At 37.8% G+C, this 21,336-nt stretch overlaps 1 protein-coding gene across 2 annotated transcripts in view; it reads right to left on the bottom strand.

Annotated features, from left to right (window-relative positions):
• LOC139138885 (phosphatidylinositol 3-kinase regulatory subunit alpha-like) overlaps nucleotides 1-21,336 on the bottom strand; it is an 81,532-nt gene that overhangs the window by 40,111 nt on the left and 20,085 nt on the right. The window contains exon 1 of one of the 2 annotated variants that reach the window (XM_070707463.1): nucleotides 7,095-7,408. The exons of the other annotated variant lie outside the window; for it this stretch is intronic. Within the exon in view, the coding sequence (XP_070563564.1) occupies nucleotides 7,095-7,158 (64 nt within the window). The 5' untranslated portion in view covers nucleotides 7,159-7,408. Of the gene's footprint in view, nucleotides 1-7,094; nucleotides 7,409-21,336 lie in introns of those variants that run through there. 2 annotated transcript variants of the gene reach the window in all.

The following is a 21,336-nucleotide window of genomic DNA, read 5'->3' as shown; positions in this document are numbered from 1 at the left end:
TCATGCAATATTACAAAATAAAATCCAGTCACAAAGAGCCCCATCTGCTCAGCACCACCGATCTTTTTTATGATCATGACGTTATATGACATTTAATCACTTGTAAAAAAACCTGCTTCAGTGCAAAAGAGATAACATGAATTATAAACATGAGCATTAATAAATCGATGAAATTTAAAAATGTCTGCATCTTCTCTTTGCTTGAGTGCAGAATTGATCATATTCATCACACGTAACGTTCGATAATTCTCCCAAATCAAATACAAGATTTTTCCGTCTTTTACCATACGCACGCACGTCACCATTCAATACATATATTTATTGATGATGCAATGCAATATAATGCACAGTACCAAAAACTTGAGTGTGGCAGCCAAGATGACTTGACATGAAATGTTGGCATCAGAAACATTTCTGAATTAGAATGCACACACATTTTCAAATTTTTCTACATAAAAGAGCTAGCTTGTAAAGAGAAACTGATGTTGGAAAGGAAGAAGGCTGATTTGCTAAGACTACAGACATCCATTCTCTCTCAGGCTTGCCAGTCATGCAAACATTCTTTCATTGTTTGACATTACGACTCGAATCCCACTCCATTTACACACACCACTTTTTCAGGCTACATGCTCTGCTGTCCAACAATTTCAGCAAAAGTTGCTCACTATTAACATTGACACGTCTTCTGAGCGGTCACCCATCAAGGTGGCACATCACTTATATCAATGAGTCTCCCACAAATTGAATGACATAACATGTGTTCCCGTGAAGTTTTATCTAGCTAGTTCAGTTTATAGCCCACGCGGTTTGGGAGAAAAAAAAGACTGGTAGGTGGTCTTCGTTTCAGTTACCTTGAAATCGCAGGCACAACACCCCAGTTGAACATGTATCGGTTATCAGACAACCTGGAAACAATACTGAGATTTCAAAACGAGGGAAGTTGGACCGCCGAGAACAAATTTGTAAATTCAGATAATGTATAAAACTTGTAATAGCAGTTAGGCGATATGTTAGTTAAAAATGTCATTTTGTTTAACATAACAGATTTTTGCATGCCATCCCTGCTATATTAATATTTTTTTCAACGTGGGAGAGCTCAAATACTGTCCTTGATCTTACAAACATGAGACCATCTGTAAATCATATCAACTTGCAGTTATATATACACGCATCAACCATTTAAATTCCCAGTAATTCATACATGTGAGGACCTAGAAATAGCCACGGCGTGCGGGCATGTGTCATCCAAAAGAGTTGCAAGGAAAATATGATGTAAAAGACAGACTAGCGTGGTGTTATATAACTGCGCTGTTCAGAAATTCAAAAAGTGCAAGATAGAGCTGTACTCCCCCCACAGTTAACATTGCTTGATGCCTTGTGGCTTGAGCGAGGAGCTGATCTACCGCAGGCTGTTTCAAATTCCCAATGCATCATGACTGACTGCCTGAGTAAAGTCATATGCAGGAGTACTAACTCGTTGCAAAGTTCACGCAAAAGCTACTGAAGGAAAGATGGAATTCAAATGATGGGCAGGTTGGCGTTCTCAACACATGCAGCATAGCTTCAGAAGTGGCACACTTGAAAAATCTCCATGCATATTCACAACTGTGAGACATACCTGGCATATTAATTTTATGGGATGACAACGTAACAGGACTGCTTTCCTGGAAACTTCTAAAACAGCTGGCAAGTCAGTGTGTAACACATGGTGAATACATCATTGTTATTTTATTCCAATTTGCTGCCTTTATCACAAGGCCCAAGGATCTTTTGGGTTCGCATGCTAACATAACCAAATCAATCCGGGCCATTCCCCTGGGGCATCACGTTAAATATCTCTGGCTACCACCTTCAAAACTTTGTAAAAAGAGATTTAGCTGACGGCTGCTATCGCTGGCAACTTCACCGGGTCACTGCCGTGTCATCGCTGAAGAGGAAAATGCCTCTCTGTGGCGGACCCGCACATCAGGAATAATTCACGGAGCAAGAGGTCCCTTCCATCAACATGATGGAGAACCCCAAAGAATAAATAAGTACATGGATGCTCTAAGCAGGCTTCAGGCCAATGAACTACGCAAGGACGCTTCACGCACACACAGCCATTCATGTAACAGATCTCACAGATTTTACCCGCAGCGCCACGTTCATATAAACTGAATGCAGTGCACGTGATCTGACTTAACCAAAACTTCAGTTGCATTTTAATAGCAAATATTGTTCGCCGTTTGAACTTAAATATCCAGATAACTTGTAATTTTGGAATTCTTAAATTCTAGCCTGTTACATTGGAGGCAGTATTTCAAAGAAAAGGTTTTTCTTCATTGGGGGGAACGCTGCTATGATAAAAAGACTGCAATTTATTTTTCATTCTTTCAGCTCGCATGCGGGCGACGTGACATCACAAAGTGCTTGCATGTGAATACGAGTGTGTGCCTGGATCTTGGGACTGCATGCTGCCGCGCTGTTGTACAGTAAATACAATCACAGACATATTGCAACTGTGACTTATGAGAAAACTGGGCCATCTTAAAGACCATCTTGGCACCCCTTGGTGCATCCGAAGACTTTTCTCCAAGCATGCTAAAATGTCAATACTTTCAACAGCATTCACGTACGACATTTGAAACACACAACCTGCCAAGTCGCCAGGGATTATATTGACTCGAGATCTCTATAGATGTGTATAAAGTGTATAACGGATTGAAAGGGAAGAAATATAACCGGGAAAAAAATCAGACAATGCTTGTCTGATAAATATGTCCGTCTTGACATTTTCCAAAGGCTGTAATGTGCAGTTCATGCTGATAATATAATCTTTGGAAGCGTTTACATATAATCGTGATTAATAACGTGGGCAGAGTCCATAGTTATATTTATACTACTCTGTAAATCAAGTCTGTCTTGTCAAGCTGTACCCAGTACTTGATACTGTCGGATCAGCGTGCGAACCAGTGAGCATTCATGAAACGGGTACAATTTGCCACAATTCGCAGAACTTGCATCAAGTGGGTAACACATAGAATATTCACTGGCGATATCAGGCGATATGCTACTGAGTACTTATTAGTCCCCACGGACATCGTCCGAGGGGACTTATAGGTTTGGTCATGTCCGTGCGTGCGTGCGTGCGTCCGTGTGTGCGTCCGTCCGTGCGTCCGTCCGTTCACGCAGATAACTCAGAGACGCCTGCAGTGATTTCATTCAAACTTGGTACAAGGATTACATTATATGTCATACAGATGCACGTCAATTTGTTTCCTGATACGATCCAATATGGCTGCCAGGCGGCCATTTTATTACGATTTTTTCATGTACAGAGCAATAACTCAGGCATGTTTCAACTGATGTTATTCAAAGTTAATACAAGGACATTGACCAATGTCATAGATATGCACTTTAATTTTTTTTGTGATACGATCCAATATGGCTGCCGTGCGGCCATTTTGTTACGATTTTTCATGTACAGAGCCATAACTCAGGCATATCTCAACTGATTTTATTCAAAGTTGGTACAAGGACATTGACCTATATCATACATATACACGTAAATTTGTTTTGTGATACGATCCAATATGGCCGCCAGGCGGCCATTTTATTATGATTTTTTCATGTACAGAGCCATTACTCAGGCATGTTTCAACAGATTTTATTCAAAGTTGGTACAAGGACATTGATCAATGTCATAGCCATGCACATCAATTTGTTTTGTGATACAATCCAATATGGCCGCACAGCTGCCATTTTGTTACGATTTTTTAATGTACAGAGCCATAACTCGGGCATATCTCAACCGATTTTAATCAAAGTTGGTACAAGGACATTGACCTAAGTCATACATATGCACATTGATTTGTTTTGTGATACGATCCAATATGGCCACCATGTGGCCATTTTATTACCATTTTTTCATGTCCTGAACTACAACTCAGACATGTATCAAGCGAATTTATTCAAAAGTATTCTTATCACAGACCTAATGAAGAGGACTCTATCCTCTCTGAGGGCCTGTAATAAAAGTACCTATTAACAAGTGGGGACTGTGTCATCAACGATGACTTGTTGATCATGAAATGCAAATACAGTGAATATGTTGGTTCCATTGGGTGATATACAGGATTATAATCTGCCCATGTAAGACATTACAAGTATGCCGATGCTGGTTATACACACCTACAGTGAATATAGGATGGTTCTGCCAGGCAATATAAAGAATTTTCACTTATGATGTTAGGTTAAATACACAAGGCTAATGAAATACAATAAGCCAAGTACTTTGCTTTCACTGGGAAATACACATAATATTTGCTGGTCATGTTTAATCCTCTTTCTCGCAAGTTGTATTTATTTCTATGGTTTATCTATGGAGCCTGGTAGACACAAGCTATACACAAAATAATGAATGTTCATGGAGTACATTATATATTCAAAATGGCGACTACACCCTGCGTTATCTCCGTGGCAAAAATTCAAATAATCTACTATCAAAGAAACAAGGTGACGAAACCTTCATAGGCTTAAAAACTCATTCAACAAGAGTAGTAGATCAGCTGATTAAAAAGCCTTGATGGTCCTAGTCCAAATATCTGTCGCCCAAGTTCATTGTAACTCCGCTGAGTTTGAAATATGACAGCGACTTCGCTCTTTGAATGCTCACAAGTTTGAGATTAACAGTTCAGAAGGCAGAAAGACTTGCATAAGTGCATCATTTGCTGGTGAAAGTTCATGGTGAACTAGTTTGGACACTGTAGATTGTTTCTTTTTGTAATATTAATCATGGGTTTTGTAACTCTTCAAAAAATAATTGTATACAAAAATACCGATGCCTTTTGTAACATTTCATTAACTGGGATATTTTTGAATTGAGCTTATCCATTTTGTCCATGGGCGTACAACCAGCCGAAATTTGTAGGCAAACTGAACTGCGAAATGGGCTTTGTCATCCGTGCTTCGTCATCACCCATGATTTACGACTTACGAGGGATTGTCCGCGCATTTACACCATACATGTATAAGTCCTGACATCATTTTCAACGCGTTATGACTCTTTGTACTAAAACACATTAGGTTTTATGGAAAATTCTGTCAAATTGGTAAGACAAACTAATCTTACAAATTCGCATAATGCAGACACTGCGGACAAGAATTGGCATAATATACGAGGAAACGAATGAACAAAGAATGACCTAATTTTGCTGTAAATGTACTCAGATCTATTAACAAAGGATGACCTATTTTTTCCCCTTCACTGCGAGATTATAATATTCACACAATTTCACAGCGACGTATCCTTCATGAATATAATTTGCGAGGCTTTCTTATTTCATCAAACCCAGTCCCCGTGGTTCATCCAATAATAAAAGCCAATCTCAGAGTGACTGTTAATATCAAGCACATGTTGAGAGACAATTTAATGGTGATGTAATCGGTGAATGCCAGATGATAAAATACAAGTCAAGGGGTTTCTCTTACCATCCAGGGTTCTCCATTTCACACAGATTGCCTGGTGACCTCATTTGTATATGATTAATTTATGATGAAATTCATTTTTCCTTTTAATTTCAATTTCATGAGACTCTCGCACTTTTTTCTGAATGAGGCTCTCGTGGGAGCACAGGGCGAAGCAATTTAATGAGATATCGGTAATTTACTTCAAACAATTATTAATTGTCATGTGCAATATGGATTTGATGATAGATTGTTAATTTTCAATATCAGTGATCTTAAATGTTCAGTATTCAAAAAAATTTATTGTCCACTTTGAAATGAAGCAAATTTTTGCATGTATGAACTAATATTACCTAAAAGCATATTTCTTTGGTAATATTGCTTAAAACAGTTGGAACCTAAAACTGAAAACTTGAATCCCCCCTTCTCTTTCTCCCCTTTATTTTTGGTCTGTCTTTATCATTTTCAAGTTTGCTACCACATGTTAACTCTTACAAATCTATCTTTTTGCAAAAAGTTCATTTTTTGAGGACAGGGTAATTTCTGTATGACCACAGAACACAATAGCTATTCTGATTACACAGCCTGGGGAGAGATTTTCAACAAGCTACTGTAAAATATATATCATGTCTGGCAGCAAGTACTGTGACAAAACCATCATTTCACAGTAAATAACGTTGAGACTTGTATATCCTCAAACGGATCTCTCAATATAAACATCCATGACTATCAAATATATTGCTTGGAAAAACTAATTAATTTAATCTGCTCAAAGAAATCATTTTATATACAGGCATATAGGTTCACACGATTCTTCTGCTTTTTTGCTTCTGAAATTTTTTGCAAAAAATCTATTGTTTCCTGTTAGATGCCATGACTCATAGCCAACATAACCCCAACATACAATGGCTGCTAGGTATCTTCATTTTCTTCAGACCCCAAAAACTGCTGTACAGAAATGTTAGTGCATTTACAACTTTTCCATGAGATATGAATCCTTAGTGACAAGGAATTCAGTCAAACAGTCCAAGTTGGACTGTCTCTACCTTACTCAAGGCATTTTTTTTATTTTCTTTTTTACACTGCTCTGTTGGAATATCAATTGAAACAATCATTAAACAAACTTACTGGAGAATATCAAAAATCCTGACGGAAACCTCCAAACACTGGCTATATCTTTTCTTTAATCTCGCTTTTTAACAACTTGCGCTACAAGAAGTATTACAAAACGTATTGACCGATGATGGGGTAAAAAAGGTTGTTGAGTTCTAATAGAATCATATCCAGGACACCGATTGCCAAGGAATGACCGTTCATCAAAAGAAGTCTTGAAAAACCCTGGAGATCATTAAATATTGTCCAGCGCCCATCAATGTCGACAGAATGAAGTGGGCAGTGTTTGAAATTTTGCCTGCACATGTAAGCCTCGTCAAGTGTGTCCATTATGAGAGCATTAAATACAGCCGTGCAGAAAGCACAGACAATGGCCAAAATCGGCACCTTGAAAGTGCATTCTCTGGCAGAACAAGGCACCTAGAAGGACACTCTATCATGGACCCAGGCCAATAAAAACTGCTTGAAAGATCGCTTTCATGGATAAGATAACAGTGCAGGGTTTTTTTTTTCTCCCTTTCTTTAGGATGGCTTACCGTAGGTCTGGATAACAGGCATAGCGGGTTTCCCAAAGAGCGGCACTTCTATCAGCTTGAGCATCACAATCAGTAAGGAATACACTGCGCGGCCCTGATTCACACAATTTCAGCCATCGCCACCAGCTGACATCTGATGACAGCAAACTCTGACAAGCCACTGACTTTTTTTTTCACGCCGTCCTCTTTCAAAACCCCACTGAAGGTGAGACTGCGAAATAGCCGCCAATATAAACGGTGGCGATGAGACGGACTCACAGAGCTACAGCTGGAAGCTCGATGGTAAAGAGAGTCCCCAGCTTACTGTAATATACAAAATTTCCTGCCTCCCTGGCTGGGTGGATATTATCAATTTGCGCGACCCCAGAAATAACTTGACATAGATACGGGCTTTTATCAGTGATTTACATAATACCCTAACTACTGAAGCATACACAAAGCATACAATTCTAAACATTTCAATTTTCAGTTTGATAGAAGACACAATCTCCTGCAAGTGGTTTTATAGAAAACATACAAAGGAACAAAGACAGGCTGTGTAAATTTACATGCACAAAGTAAAATTCGAAAGGTATATACACTTTGAGAGCCAATTTAAGGTATCAGGTAACAAAACTGTAATGCATCATGCATAACACAGGACTTAGAATCTCAGAGTATTAAAAGACGGCTTGAGGGAGAGAGAGCAGTGTACTGTATTTCAAACTATTCGTTACAACTGGCCACTTGATAATAATTCCCTCTTTCTTTGGCACTTTGTAAAAATATTTTTACTTTCTTGAAATGTACATTTAATTCTAAAATTATTAAGCTTGGCATGATATTAGTGGTCTTCTTAAAAAATTAATTATTTTCCTTGTTTTTTTAAACTACATAAACAAAGAAATCAGTAAACTACTGCTTTAGGTTTGCACAGGCACTCCGCTCTGCAGGAGAAAAAGTCGTAATTTTTTTCCGCAACAATGGCCAACAGATAGTCAGGATGGTTGGTTCTCATGACAATGGTACCTGGATGCTCCCATAGACAACATCAAGCAATGTGGTGCTGACCTATAGCACCATGTGACAAAACACACGCAAACACACACACAACAATACAAGTGGTAATTACATAATTCTGGAACTCTGAAGGCTACTGAAAAGTCAGAAATGCCTGTAGATATATATATATATATATATATATACATATATATGCATGAAACTTAAGTAACAGATATAATTACTTTGTACTTGAAGTAATTTTGTGTACTGTTATTATTTATATATATACATATTTATATATATATATATATATATATATATATATATATATATATATATATATATATATATATATATATATATATATATATATATATATATATATATATATATATATATATATATATATATATATATAATATATATATATATATATATATATATATATATGTATATGTAAATCCAAGCTCAAACCACTGTAATCTGTGAATGTCACCTACATCTGTACATCTGAAAGTCTGTATGAAAAACAATAATTGTCAATAAATTCCCCTTTTTTGTACATGGGATCTTTACAAATAATCAAAATATCAGTGGAGCATTCAGGTATTTGTCCGTAAACCCAATCAATCATACCGCTCAATTTTCTTACTGACATGTACATGGCTACTTTGATGGAATCACCGAGTCTTATGCTGGATAGGTTGGTATGTACACGTACAATCTCTTGAAAGAATTCTTCTCCGTGTGTCTGAGAATATCACACAGTTAATATCTCTCACTGCTTGACATCCCTATTGTTAGATAAGAGATGACACAGTATCTGAATTGTGAAGCACGAGATGAGCTACATGTTGCGCAAAGTTACACAGATTGCATAATGGGCTCTCGTAGGTGGAAACGACCCGAGCTATTAGAGAGACCAGCAATTGTTTGAAGTTTATACGAGATCTTTGCCCCTGGTAACGGCAAAATTAGTGGGCCAATAAAGCTTGGGACTGTATACCTTCCATAGAAGGAGTTCTTATCTGGAAATCCATATTTGTGCAGACCTGATACAAACCCAAACTCCCCCTCCCCGGTTTCACTTGCTCTTTTCAACCAACCTTTATTATACAATACAACTGTCCCTAGCATTCAAAGCACCATACCATGGACAAACCTTTGAAAATGAGAAGTGTGAATTTTGATCTGGCTCTGAATAAATAAATGAATGAATGCTCACTGAAAAGAATTACAAAGAAATTGTGGAGAGACTCTGACCTCAACAGAGATCATAACATTTAAATATCCCCCAGTGTAAATAAATATCACTGGTGCTGCCAGACTAGGGGGGATAGCCAATAAAAAAGTCTGGCATAGAGTGCCTAGGTGACCATGAATCTCAACATTGAGTAGAAATCTGTCAGATGACAAATACTTGATGTTTGAGTTCATAAACCCTACATCAGTGCGTTTCCATGGTAGAACTCTGCTTCTTTTGACTCTGTTATCACCAGGGGGGAGGAGGGAGGGGAGGGGGGTCCTGGTTATGGTTGAAAATAAATTGTACTCTACCTTCTTTTTACTACCCTCCTAAGAAGGAGAGGGGTAGGAGGTAACCTCAGGAGACACTACATGTCTACAATTCATATCGCAGGCTAAATTAAGCGTCAACTTCGTGATATTGGTGTTAAGGTAGTATGCACCTCGAAAGTGAAAGACTTAAACTTTTGCTCTAACTTTCATCAAGGAATCTTTCAACCACTCTCTTTCAAAATCAAGAATAAAAATAGGGGGTCACCATGCAAATTTTGGTACTAGAGAAACAAATTACTCAAGATTTACCGATATTAGAAATTCAAAATCGCCACCATCCCTGTGTTAACTCTATGGAGAAAAATAAAAATTTTCGAATTTCAAAAAACTAAGCGGGTGAAAAGTTTTCTTTCACCAAGAGCTTTAAAATGAACCCCCACATGTTGTATATCAGAAGAGAATTGTAAAAGTTTGAGAGCCCGAATGTCTGTCCCCGAGGTGCGTTCTACCTTAAGGTAAACCTTACAGCTTCAAAACCCTATCAACACTCTGCGGTAATAAATCAATTATTACCTTTCAAATCCTTACATGATCTTTTGTGTCACTCATTTCCACCCACAGTGATGAAGCCCTCAAATTAATTCCCTTCAAATTTAAGTTTTCTTTTTTCCAATTAAGACTTCGAGTTGGACATCCTCGAGCAGCGATAACGGTTTACAGGTTTCCTCAGACTATAGTAAACAGATTAAATGAGATGTATTACACAAAGTTGATACAATTTACACAATAATCAACAATGACTTAATTTTCATATAATTATGAGAGGGATGTTTAATTAATATTGCATAGTTAGAAAAATATGCCCCCAGATCAGACCTTCACACAAATAAAAGAGAGTTCATCTTTGTTTTGAAAAAAAATAGGATCAGCCAGACATTTTTTATCAATTTTCAAACGGAACACACAAGAGCAACTATTGAGTTTCGAAGTAATAATTCCTGCACAATGATGGAGCTTCTATTGTGGGCGTTTGCACAGATATAAAAATACAAGGCTGTACTCCATGTAGGTGCGAAGACCCAAAATACTATCACGTTTTCTTGCTATAAATAAAGATGAACCAGTCCCGTCTCCCCTTTGATCAACTCAGGATCTAGTATGCATGCAGATATGCTATGTGTGCATGGGCGAGAACAATAGTACAAGAAGTAGACGAATTGTTGGACAGAGAAAAAAACGTTTAACTATTGTTTCCCATCTTCATCAACGCAAAAATTTAGAAATCCAAGACATTTTAATTTCTACACTGCAAATCAATAAATGTTTCTATGCAGCTGGTCAAAGATTCCATGGATATGTGAGTTTGCTGTGCACTTTATAACGTTACTGCGGAATTTTTTCCTCATGTAAACACAACTCTGTTAACACGTGCAGACTACCATTTTAATTCACGTGCAAACGAAGTCAATGACTTTGTATCTATCAACGCCCCATTTCCGAGCGGCCAGTATGCTCGTTTATTTTACTGCAGCTAGCTGCTGGGGGGATGTCAATACCCTGGGAAGAAAGGTGTTTCACCCCGGCTTAGCTAATGGTTTTTTGCATATGAAAATGAATGTGCTGCTGTCAAGGTCACAGATTTGAATAGAAGGTCAAGAAGATTACGAACGAGATCCCGGGGATTCGGTCTCGTTGTGAAGTTTGTCGAACCCTGTTCTTTTCCATAAGCTAGCACGCACATCTAAATAAAGGTGGGCCACTGTTCTGATTGCTGGCAGTTGCATGATGCTCACCACCGGTTCAATGTTTGCCGGGCTCTTTGCATTCCAGTTCCTGCCACCTGGCCAACATGGCGGGGGGTTGTCACGGCATACCAGCGCTTTGGCAGAGTTCACAAACCTTACCCTGAGCCCTAAATCTAGCAACTTGATGTGAAGTTCCATTAGGTTTCAATACAAACTGTCATGTCTCATATTTTTCAGTGCTTTAATGTGTGTAGATAGGTACTTGTTATTAACTCTTTGAGCACTGTAATTTTTCCCCACAAAAATGTCAGGGCAACATTTTACCAATTTTTATGAATTTTCTGCAATTTTTTCCATGATATTGGACCAAATAGGCAAAAATGTTCATGGGCTACACTTTTTGACCAAAATTTTGAGAAAAATCAGAAAAAAATTGTCTGGATCTGAAAGAAATTGTTGGCGTTATATTGTGTGAAGGCAACAAAAATCGACTTTGGCACTCAATGGGTTAGTATGTCTTTCATGGGACACCTGCCCATGAAAGTCGTCAGATTATACTGACATTCTTTGGGAATTTCTCCAACACACAAACATGACCTACTTTTTACACTTTGGCATTCATAATTCTAAACAAACCTACACATCTATGAATCGTTTCTACAGCTGACTTTGCCACAATCTCAACCTCTGGTCAACTTCACTGCTGTTGTTATGGCAACCCTTTCACAAATCCATTCAAATCATTTGGAAAAAAGGTGGGTTGCGTAATAGTGAGTGTTAACACTTTTTATCACCAAATTTCGCTACAAGTCCATTTGTTGCCACAGAAAAATGGACTTCTCAACGGGTGACGTGAGACACAAAGGGTTAAATCATCACACCATTGATACGAAGGGCTGTCCAACATCCAACATCTGCCTCCGCTGACAATAGCCATGACTCATCCAAGGTCGTTGAACTCCAGTGCGATAAACCAAGCCATGCGCACACTTTTCAATCTGCCAGGTAACACGCAGAGAGCAATATCGGTATCTGAAACGTTCCAATAATAGAGGACAATACAAAACTGCGTGCCACATTGCTGGGTGATTGAACTTTTGTGAAACCCTGTGTAATAATATATGCATAATACCAACCTGAGGCACCTTGGAGTGCATTGAACTGGGATACAGTTCTTATCACACATGTCAGATTACTTTCACTTGGCAAAACTTGCAAGCACTGTAAAATTCACAGTTATGAGGTGATAGTGTACACAATAAAAATTAAAAAGTACACCTCCAAGGTGTTATTTCTGACAACTTCCTGAGGAATGGTTCGAGGCGTATAAAAAACAAGCAGAGAATACAACAATGGGATGTAAAAAAGACAACTGCTCTGAACACAATCCCAGTTTTTCGCTGTAATGCAGTTCAGCTTATGACAGCACAGTCAGTAATGAAGTTGTGTATCATATGGAAATGTGAAAATTAAACCACTGTCTGCAAGGCCTAACCAGTGAAGTTTCTGGTGTGTCCCGTACAAAAGCATATACAGAAAGTCTGGAAAGTTGGCTCAAACACAACAATTTGTTATCACAATATCATGTTTCACTATCTGCAAGGTGACAATCACCATGGTTACACCGAAATGAGACAACAGTCTCGTTCTGGATTCTGAAGTTCTTCTACAAACTTCCACTCGTTGAAGGACACAAGGTTTCATAACCATAAATTAGGAACCTTGGTTGAGCAAGGACACACTCCTCTATATGTATAAACCGATGTAAAAGGGCACGTTCCATGCCAAGTTTCCTTCAATCAGTAAAGCAGTTCATATTACCCTTTCACAGGTAACCCAAGACAATGTATCAGAGTAATATGATTACAGGTGATTGGGAGATGACAGTAGCCACTGGGCTCGGAAACATTGCCTTTTGTCAAGATTACGTGAAATACCACCATTGTATCTACACTCTTGTCAATTGCCAACAGCAACTTCCGGTCCATTCCACCCCTGCATTAGCACTGGAATCAGTATTTGACACCATTCACCGTTTCTCTTTAAATGAGTTACGCTTCCACTGTACTTTTCTGATCTTTTCTTTTCTCCGAGTCGATTTCCACTAGCTTATTGACGCACTGTGCAGCACTTTTTGTTCCGTATTTGAAACACCGATACTCGGTCGGCACTCTGAAAATCATGTCCAAATGGTTGGTGGTCAATTTGTTAGTGCAATCTACCTGTGCAATATGTCCAATGTTACTGTTGACAACTGAATTTTACTCAAGACTGGAATTCATTTGCCTACAACAACATTTGGAAGAGTAGCAAGAACACAAAGTTTAATGTAGATTAAAATTTATAAAATATTTACAAAAACAATAAACCTTTACCTTTACCACAAACATCTTGTATCAATTTGAAATACTGATTAGATTTTCAGTAATTTTTTATGGTAAGTTTCCAGCTTCTTACTTAAAAATTTTCCCACCTTGTGAAACCAAATCATAACATGTAAGGTTGCAAGGCACATAAACATGCACGGCAATAGAAGAATGCAGCGTTCAATTTTACAGATGAGTGGTACCTTTGACAGGGTCAATGCCCTCCCATCAACGCAACTGTATCAATGTTTGAACAACTTGGATCGCCACATTCCTGTTGGAATACCGCACTGTCAATAGAGTCATTGCCCTACATTGTCAGTCTTGCATCTCACGATCGCATTCTGTCTTTGATTATATGCCTCTCACTCTAATTTGCTTAGGGACTACGGATGATTACATCGCACTTATGGGATACTGAACATTTGACTTCAAACCCCCTACCCCCTCCCCCACCAAATGCCCCTCAAACTTTCCTATATGAAACTTTCAACCGTTCAAATACCTAATCCAGAATAAAAATCAGGGGTCACCGTGCAAAGTTTAGAACTAGAGAAACAAATTACCTAACAGTTATTGATATTTGAAATTTAAAATGGCCACCATCCCTGCATTAACTCCATGAGGAAAAATAAAATTATCAGCTTTCACAAAACTAAGATGATGACATTTTTACTCTAAGAGCTTTAACATGAGCCCCAACAAGCTGTAGATCAGAAAAGAATTGTTGAAATTTCAGAGTCCAAATATCTATCCCTGAGTTGCATTCTACCTGAAATTATCCGCCACACTTTACTGGGATGGTATTCTCAGTCCCTTTCATTCATTTGTGATGAGTTTTGCAAAGTTTTTTACCAGGGCTGATATTCCGGTATGCACATCAATTTGCTACAAAGTTTTGAGTGAGTCAATCATTTGTGGTTGAGTCAGTGAGAGAGTAATGACGTGAGTAACTGAATGAACACAAGGGTGGTGAAATTGGGTGAGTTACTGAGAGCGTTTGTGACTAAGTGAGTGAGATTATAGTGAAAGACAGAAAGAGTGATCATTTGAGTCAGTGATTGAGCGTATTGATGGTTAAATCGGTGACTGCCTGGATGCGTTGGTGAGTGAGTGAGTGAGTGACAGGAAGAATGACCAGTCAGTCAGTCAGTCAGTCAGTCAGTCAGTCCAAGCATTGTTAAACCAGTGAGTGCCTAAGATGTCTCAGCGACAGAGTGAGTGAAAGAAAGAAGGAATGAGAAAGTGCATGAGCAATTTGGTGAGTTACTGAGAGAGTGAGTCAGTGCCTGGATGAGAGCACAAAGCGAATTTAGTGAATAAATAAACCATGCTGGTGAATATGAAGTAAAGCCATATAAAATGTGTCTTTTGGAAAGGATCTGGTTAGAGAATGCGACATGAATGTGTGGGGATAAATGCTTCAGGCAAAACATCAACACATGACATGAACAACAAAATTTTTTACTATTTACCTTCGGTGAGTTGGGAATAACTGCATGTACAGCCCATTATCATAATTTGAAGCACGCACATGGGGACATTTAGTACGCCAGCAGCAATAATAAGCCAGGCTAATGATGGATCTTGCGTCTAATACTTTTGTCCATGCCATGGTTTGACGCAAAATTTACCGCTGAGAATTCTATGACCAATCAATTTACTGTTCCCTTTGTTTTTGTAAGGCCAATGACTTGTCTCAAAACTTGAATTCAGGAACAATTCCGTTTTGGAAAATTTTGACAGCATGGTGAACAGTTTTTGTAATCATTTTACTAAAATACTGATATATCATAGCTGTGAAGGTAATGACTTTCAAAACATCTTACTTTTATTAAATTCTTTGAGAAATATTGATTCAACAGTAAAGGGGATGTTTCATTACCTAAAGGACATCTTCTCAGTATTTCACAATCTGTGCTACATATTTATTCAGCACGATGCTCTTTCAATTTCATGACTTCATACCAGCAAATTACTGGATTTTCTCAACGTTTTTGCAAGTTTTTAAAACTACATGTATGTAAGCATGAGATCTAATTTCTCTAGCCAAATAAACGTCCTCTTGTTACTTGTACTATATACTGACAATCAGTCGAATCACAACACCAAGAATGGTTTTAGTCCAACTCTATAATTGGCAGACCAAAAATAAGTGTACATGTATTCGTAACAAACTTGATATATACTGACTGCTTCATTTTCAGACTGTTTCATTTCACACATGATTTATCTCGGCTGAACTTCATTCAACATTTGCAGAACACTTGCTATTTATTTTTGTCTGTAAACCAACATCTGACCCGTCACAGCAATCAAAGGGCAGTGTGAGCAAGATGTGTTTTAAAAGTCACCAAAGTACACCCAAGACTGAAAGCAATACACCCATGTCAGCAAGAATCTATTTTTTTATGAGACAAAGTCATCCTTTCACAGCTAAAATACATAAGTACATCGACAACTACTTGAATTTTTCAAGTTTTTTTTGGCTCATCTTTCAAGCAAAAGGAGAGACCATATTATAGTCTACATTTGATGGTATCTTAAAGCTCTCATAACTGTACATTCATTTCTTTTGTTTGTCAGACAGAGTTTCTTGTTCTTCTGTCAAAATCAAGTCAGAGTCTCCAGTATTCAACTTGTCAATACAGCCTGTGTGGGAAGTGTCTGTCATTATTGGCGGCGATTGAATTTTTTATCGGCCAGAATTCAGTTGTCAACAATAACATCACATATTGCACACAAAAATATGACTAGTTTTTGAGGCAGAAGAGGAGGAAAATGTATCTGTTTATCTTCAACAAAATAATGACTAGTATTTATCAAAAACACATAGCTACTGTCTCTTTTAATGTTTACTCATAGGATGAAACTGACAGCCACTTCAAATGGGATGAAACATGGTGAATTTTTACCAAGGACATTTAAATAATAAAGGAAGCAAGCCCATGACGTTTTTCACTGTCAAAGGTACTGGGAGACTGCCATACGACGGCATGCACGGCACAGAGTGACAAGTTTGATCTCAACCAGTTCAATGATTTCGAAAGTTGATGCACAGCAAAGAAAAGTTTAACCCTTTTCCTGCCAGACAGTATCACTTCCCCATCAGCCAAGTCAGTAAAAAGCGGTATTGAGCCAAAACATGACGTATTGTCACCCACTTGGCTTGGTCTGTTTTAGCATCTTTAGTCCAAAAAAATCAAGTTTACAGTGTTTATGTTTTCAACAGCCTTCAAATGTTCAATATTATGTTAAAATACAACATACGGAATAGATTGTTTCATTAAAGTTCCATAAGCTGTATCTGTTGGCTATTTTTTCAGAACTTGTGTTATGTGGTTTCCCTAGACTTTCTGCAATGAATCCCTAAACTGCAATTTAATACCAAGTATTTAGCATATCAACACAACCTATGAGTATAATCTCCATTGTTATTGTTGAAAATTGTATTCAAGTCCCGACTAGAATTCATTCGTAAACAATAAACAATGATCACTACACACATACAAGCTGTGTTGACAAACGAATACTCGAAATTTCAGTATGACAAATGGATTAGGGTAAGACACGGTAGTTGATATACAGAAGCAGAATACTGAAAAAACTTGCCAAAAGTTACAGCTTATGTCCCTTTAATTTTGACCATCTTAACCTGATGGTGAAGTATGGACTTGGCAGGAAAAGGAATAAGAGAATATTGTCCTTGATTGCTTTACACTTTCTCTTCTATCAATCAAGACGAAAATCCAAAACTGAGCAAGCTTTCACAAGTAAATACGATATTCTTTGATGCCAACATGAGAAGAAGTGTAGCTGTAGGATACGAATGGATTCTGTTACATCTCCTAGAAATGGTTTCCTTTCTCTCTTCAGTTACACGCTGTCTCTACAAAATTTTAGCATCCCTCTGTGTACAGAACTCTAAAGACCTTTCAGAGGCATTCTCTGTTTACCATCTCAAGAGGGCGCTTTTTCATCTGGATCATGGAGTTGACCTGACACAGGATTCTCTTCAGGTGAACTCACCTTTGTTTTTTATTGATTTTTTCAGGAAATAACTGGGGATTAGCAACTCACATCTAAAAAAATTCTAAAATGACATACTGAGTTGCAAAAATTCAAGAAAGACCGATATTGATTATTGGCATGAATCTCTAGTGATGTGTGTGTGTGTGTGTGTAGTAATACAGAGCCTACTCCCTGTACTTGCACCGTACCTGTAATTGTGGAGCACACAGAGACAGAGGGACAGCTCTACAAGGAAATACATTTGCTTTTCTGAAGAGCGATTAATAACAACTAAACATCTGTCACATATAAATACACATTTTTATCAATGATGTCACTCGGCTTGTATTGAGCACACGAAACGTTCCACAAGGAAGTTAATTATCCATTATTTAATTTTAATCATTTCCTATCAAAAGGACACTTAAATTAAATAGACATAGTTCTCTAGATAATGTTGTTGTATATGCATATTTTCCTTTGTATAAAAACTCAGCCAAGTATTACAAAGATAACATAACCTCAGCTACATTGTACCCAACTACCACTTTGGAGTATTTGGAGGCCATTTTCATCATTACGGTAATTGCGTATTCTTTTCCCTTGTTGATAATTCTTTCCATTAATATCACCAGGTCTGTTTCCAGAATTAAACTTTATATAAATTTTTGGCCAATCACATGTAACGCCATTATCCATTTTCATATACAGAAGATCGATACATCGGAAGAAAAAGTGTGAACATATGAAGCACGTACACGTATAAAATTACCATCTAACATCACCTGACCACGATATTTTAAATTTTTACACTGTATAAACTTTCAATCAACATGGGATGGTTATCAACCCCTTGGGCCAAAAAAAAGTTCTGAAGCAGGTTCCAACCAGAAGTCAGCAAAAAATGTTGTTTGCACGACAGCATGACAAACACACCCAAGGGAAAGAATGCACCAATTTAAGTGTTTTAAAGTATTTTAAGCTCCCGAGTACTGACACCGGCAAAGAAAGGAAGGCAGATGAATGTCCAACAACATTCCACTCCTGACGTCACCCGGTGAAAGTCGATACCTGGGGAGTGGGTAGAAAATCGCCAGGTTGAACAGGAATGTTAGCCTCTCCACTGCAACCAAACAGGAAACGGTTAGAATAACCTCGGGTAAATAGATTACCGGTCGGAATGTACACCAGAAAACTGACGGCTGAAAATGGGGGCGTACAAAATTGCTGAAGACACACACCAAACGAACAACAAACCTGATATGTAAATAACCACAACTTTTTTCACAGGATTGGTGATAAGCAATATCTGGTAAAAGAAAATGCGGAAATTTTTACTTTTTTTTTTCAAAGCAGGGAAGCAAACTGCAACTTATAACTCTAATAGTTGAGTAACACTATGCTACGTTCAGTTGACAATTGTACAATACTTGTCGTAACATAACTGAAATCAGCCATACACACTGAAACCACAACACAAGGTGTGCCAGTGACATATCACATGTGGGGAATACTGTTTACAAACACCGACTGAATGACATGCATGTCGCAAAGAAAAAAATTTACACAATTTTACGAATTTGAAAACCATGACATATGAATTATGATTGAAACTGTCCCTCACATCTCTGATGGCTGTCTCTTTTGATTAAATTTTTGATCTAGCAATGAACTCATTCTGTTTGTATACTACTCCTCAAATTATGACAAAATGCCTACCGGTCAAGTTGTTCACAACTGTCTTTTCAGTCCAGACACGAATTCAATGGTATATAATAACATTACATTTTCACACAATTCATGGAGCTGGCAAGGCTAATACCCTGGTATTTCAACACACTCAAGGGAGGAGAATACAGGTAGCTATATAATAGCATTTGGATTTTACAAAAACAATGGTGAAACTGTATCATATTATGCTACAGCCATTGTCCAAGTTTATATTCCCTGTGTGTGTGTCTGTCTGTCTGTCACAAGAGGAAACCTTGGATGATTTAAACCACAGCATTCAGACAAGCTCTCAGATTTTCATTGGGATGAAGACAATGATCATTTATTAAAACGATCCTTCAAACGACCATGTTTAAGTAAACTTTGCAATATCCACACAATACAAGAAAGATCTCTATGCCTTTTATGTGCAGATGACTTTCTGAAAAATTATTTATCAACATGACAAGAAAACATCTCCACCTAGGACGACCTTTGTGTGTCTTGGCGGCCAATTTCATTAGAAGTTTGCGGTGGTAAACATGTCTTGATGTATTCTCTAAGGAAGTGGAATCAATGTGTGAGGCCTGGAGAATTGTCCCTGTATTTCAGATTTTTTTTTTTCCAATTACGGTCCATACTTGCAAGGTAAAATCCTTATTCCCTTTGAACACTCCGTTGAAAGTGCCACCCAACCTCCCCAAAGTCCCCAAAGCTGTGACATGATTCTACTTTCATTGTTCCTATCCTGGGTCTTTCAACTGAAAACAGTTCACTTGTTTGCGACAAAAAGTTGTGAACACAAGACGTCGTCACGTCTAGTAAGTCCCTCGATACGTTTAAGTTCATGTACGCCGTCGCATTTGTGTGAGAGACATCTTCCAATAAGTAGTAGTAAGAGTTTGTTTGTGAAACCACCAGGTTGTCATACCGGTAAAGTAAACCTAACTTGATAATCAGTCAGTGGTTTTTCATAGTTCTATAGCAAAGCATGCAGAACTTACATTAATCTAAGGACAAGTTTTTCAGTATTATAACAGAGAAGTCTAAAATCTGATTCTGGGAAACTCTACAGCATGAATATGCTAATATTACACAGGTACACAGCAAATTCTCATTGATGAGTCATTACCATAATATTTGCATACCTAAAGAATACTTATGAATAAACTTTGCATAAATTAACAACATTACTGTACATCACTCTTTTATCATTAGCACCAAAATACCTGAACATGTGGCCAAAAGAGAACTGTTCAATTATCAATATGGTGTTAGGTAATCCAATGCTTTTATCAGACACATTAATTAATAAATTCAATTTAACTTATTGGTGATTCTTTCTTTCATTCCCTTCAAAATAAATTCAGTTTGGTAAAATAGACAAAAGTCAATTGGCGGATTGTACTTTTTACTTCTCTTTCTGAACCTTGACTGCGATACAATGTAACTTGGACTGATGTGGATAGCACAACAAGGCCTGCCCTTTCACAATTAGATAGGTCAGCATGTCACAGCTGGCACGGTGACCCAAATTAACACTGGTGTACAAAGGACAGCTTTTGCAAAATAACAAAATACTTATGATCTTCATTGACTCTCTCCGTTCACAATGCTGCACATGTGGGGTTATTGCAAAACTGCGCTACTATGCTGCACATGTCAGTCTCACACTTGTGCCAATCAAAAGCCAAATTTATGTATCCATGTCAGATCCAATGAGAAGTGGAAGGATAAGATGTGTGTTTTGATGTTTGTATACATTATGGGGATACGCACTACAGTGTGACGGGTCTGTGCTCTTTTATACATGCCATCCACTCAAGAGAGTACTCTTTGACGCAAGAAAATTTACATATTACATGTACTGGTATATTGCTGATACAACTTAGTACACGGACATTTCCGGAA

This window comes from Ptychodera flava, chromosome 8 (genome assembly GCF_041260155.1).
Source record: "Ptychodera flava strain L36383 chromosome 8, AS_Pfla_20210202, whole genome shotgun sequence".
NCBI lineage: Eukaryota > Metazoa > Hemichordata > Enteropneusta > Ptychoderidae > Ptychodera > Ptychodera flava.
This window is presented reverse-complemented; position numbering and strand designations above follow the sequence as displayed.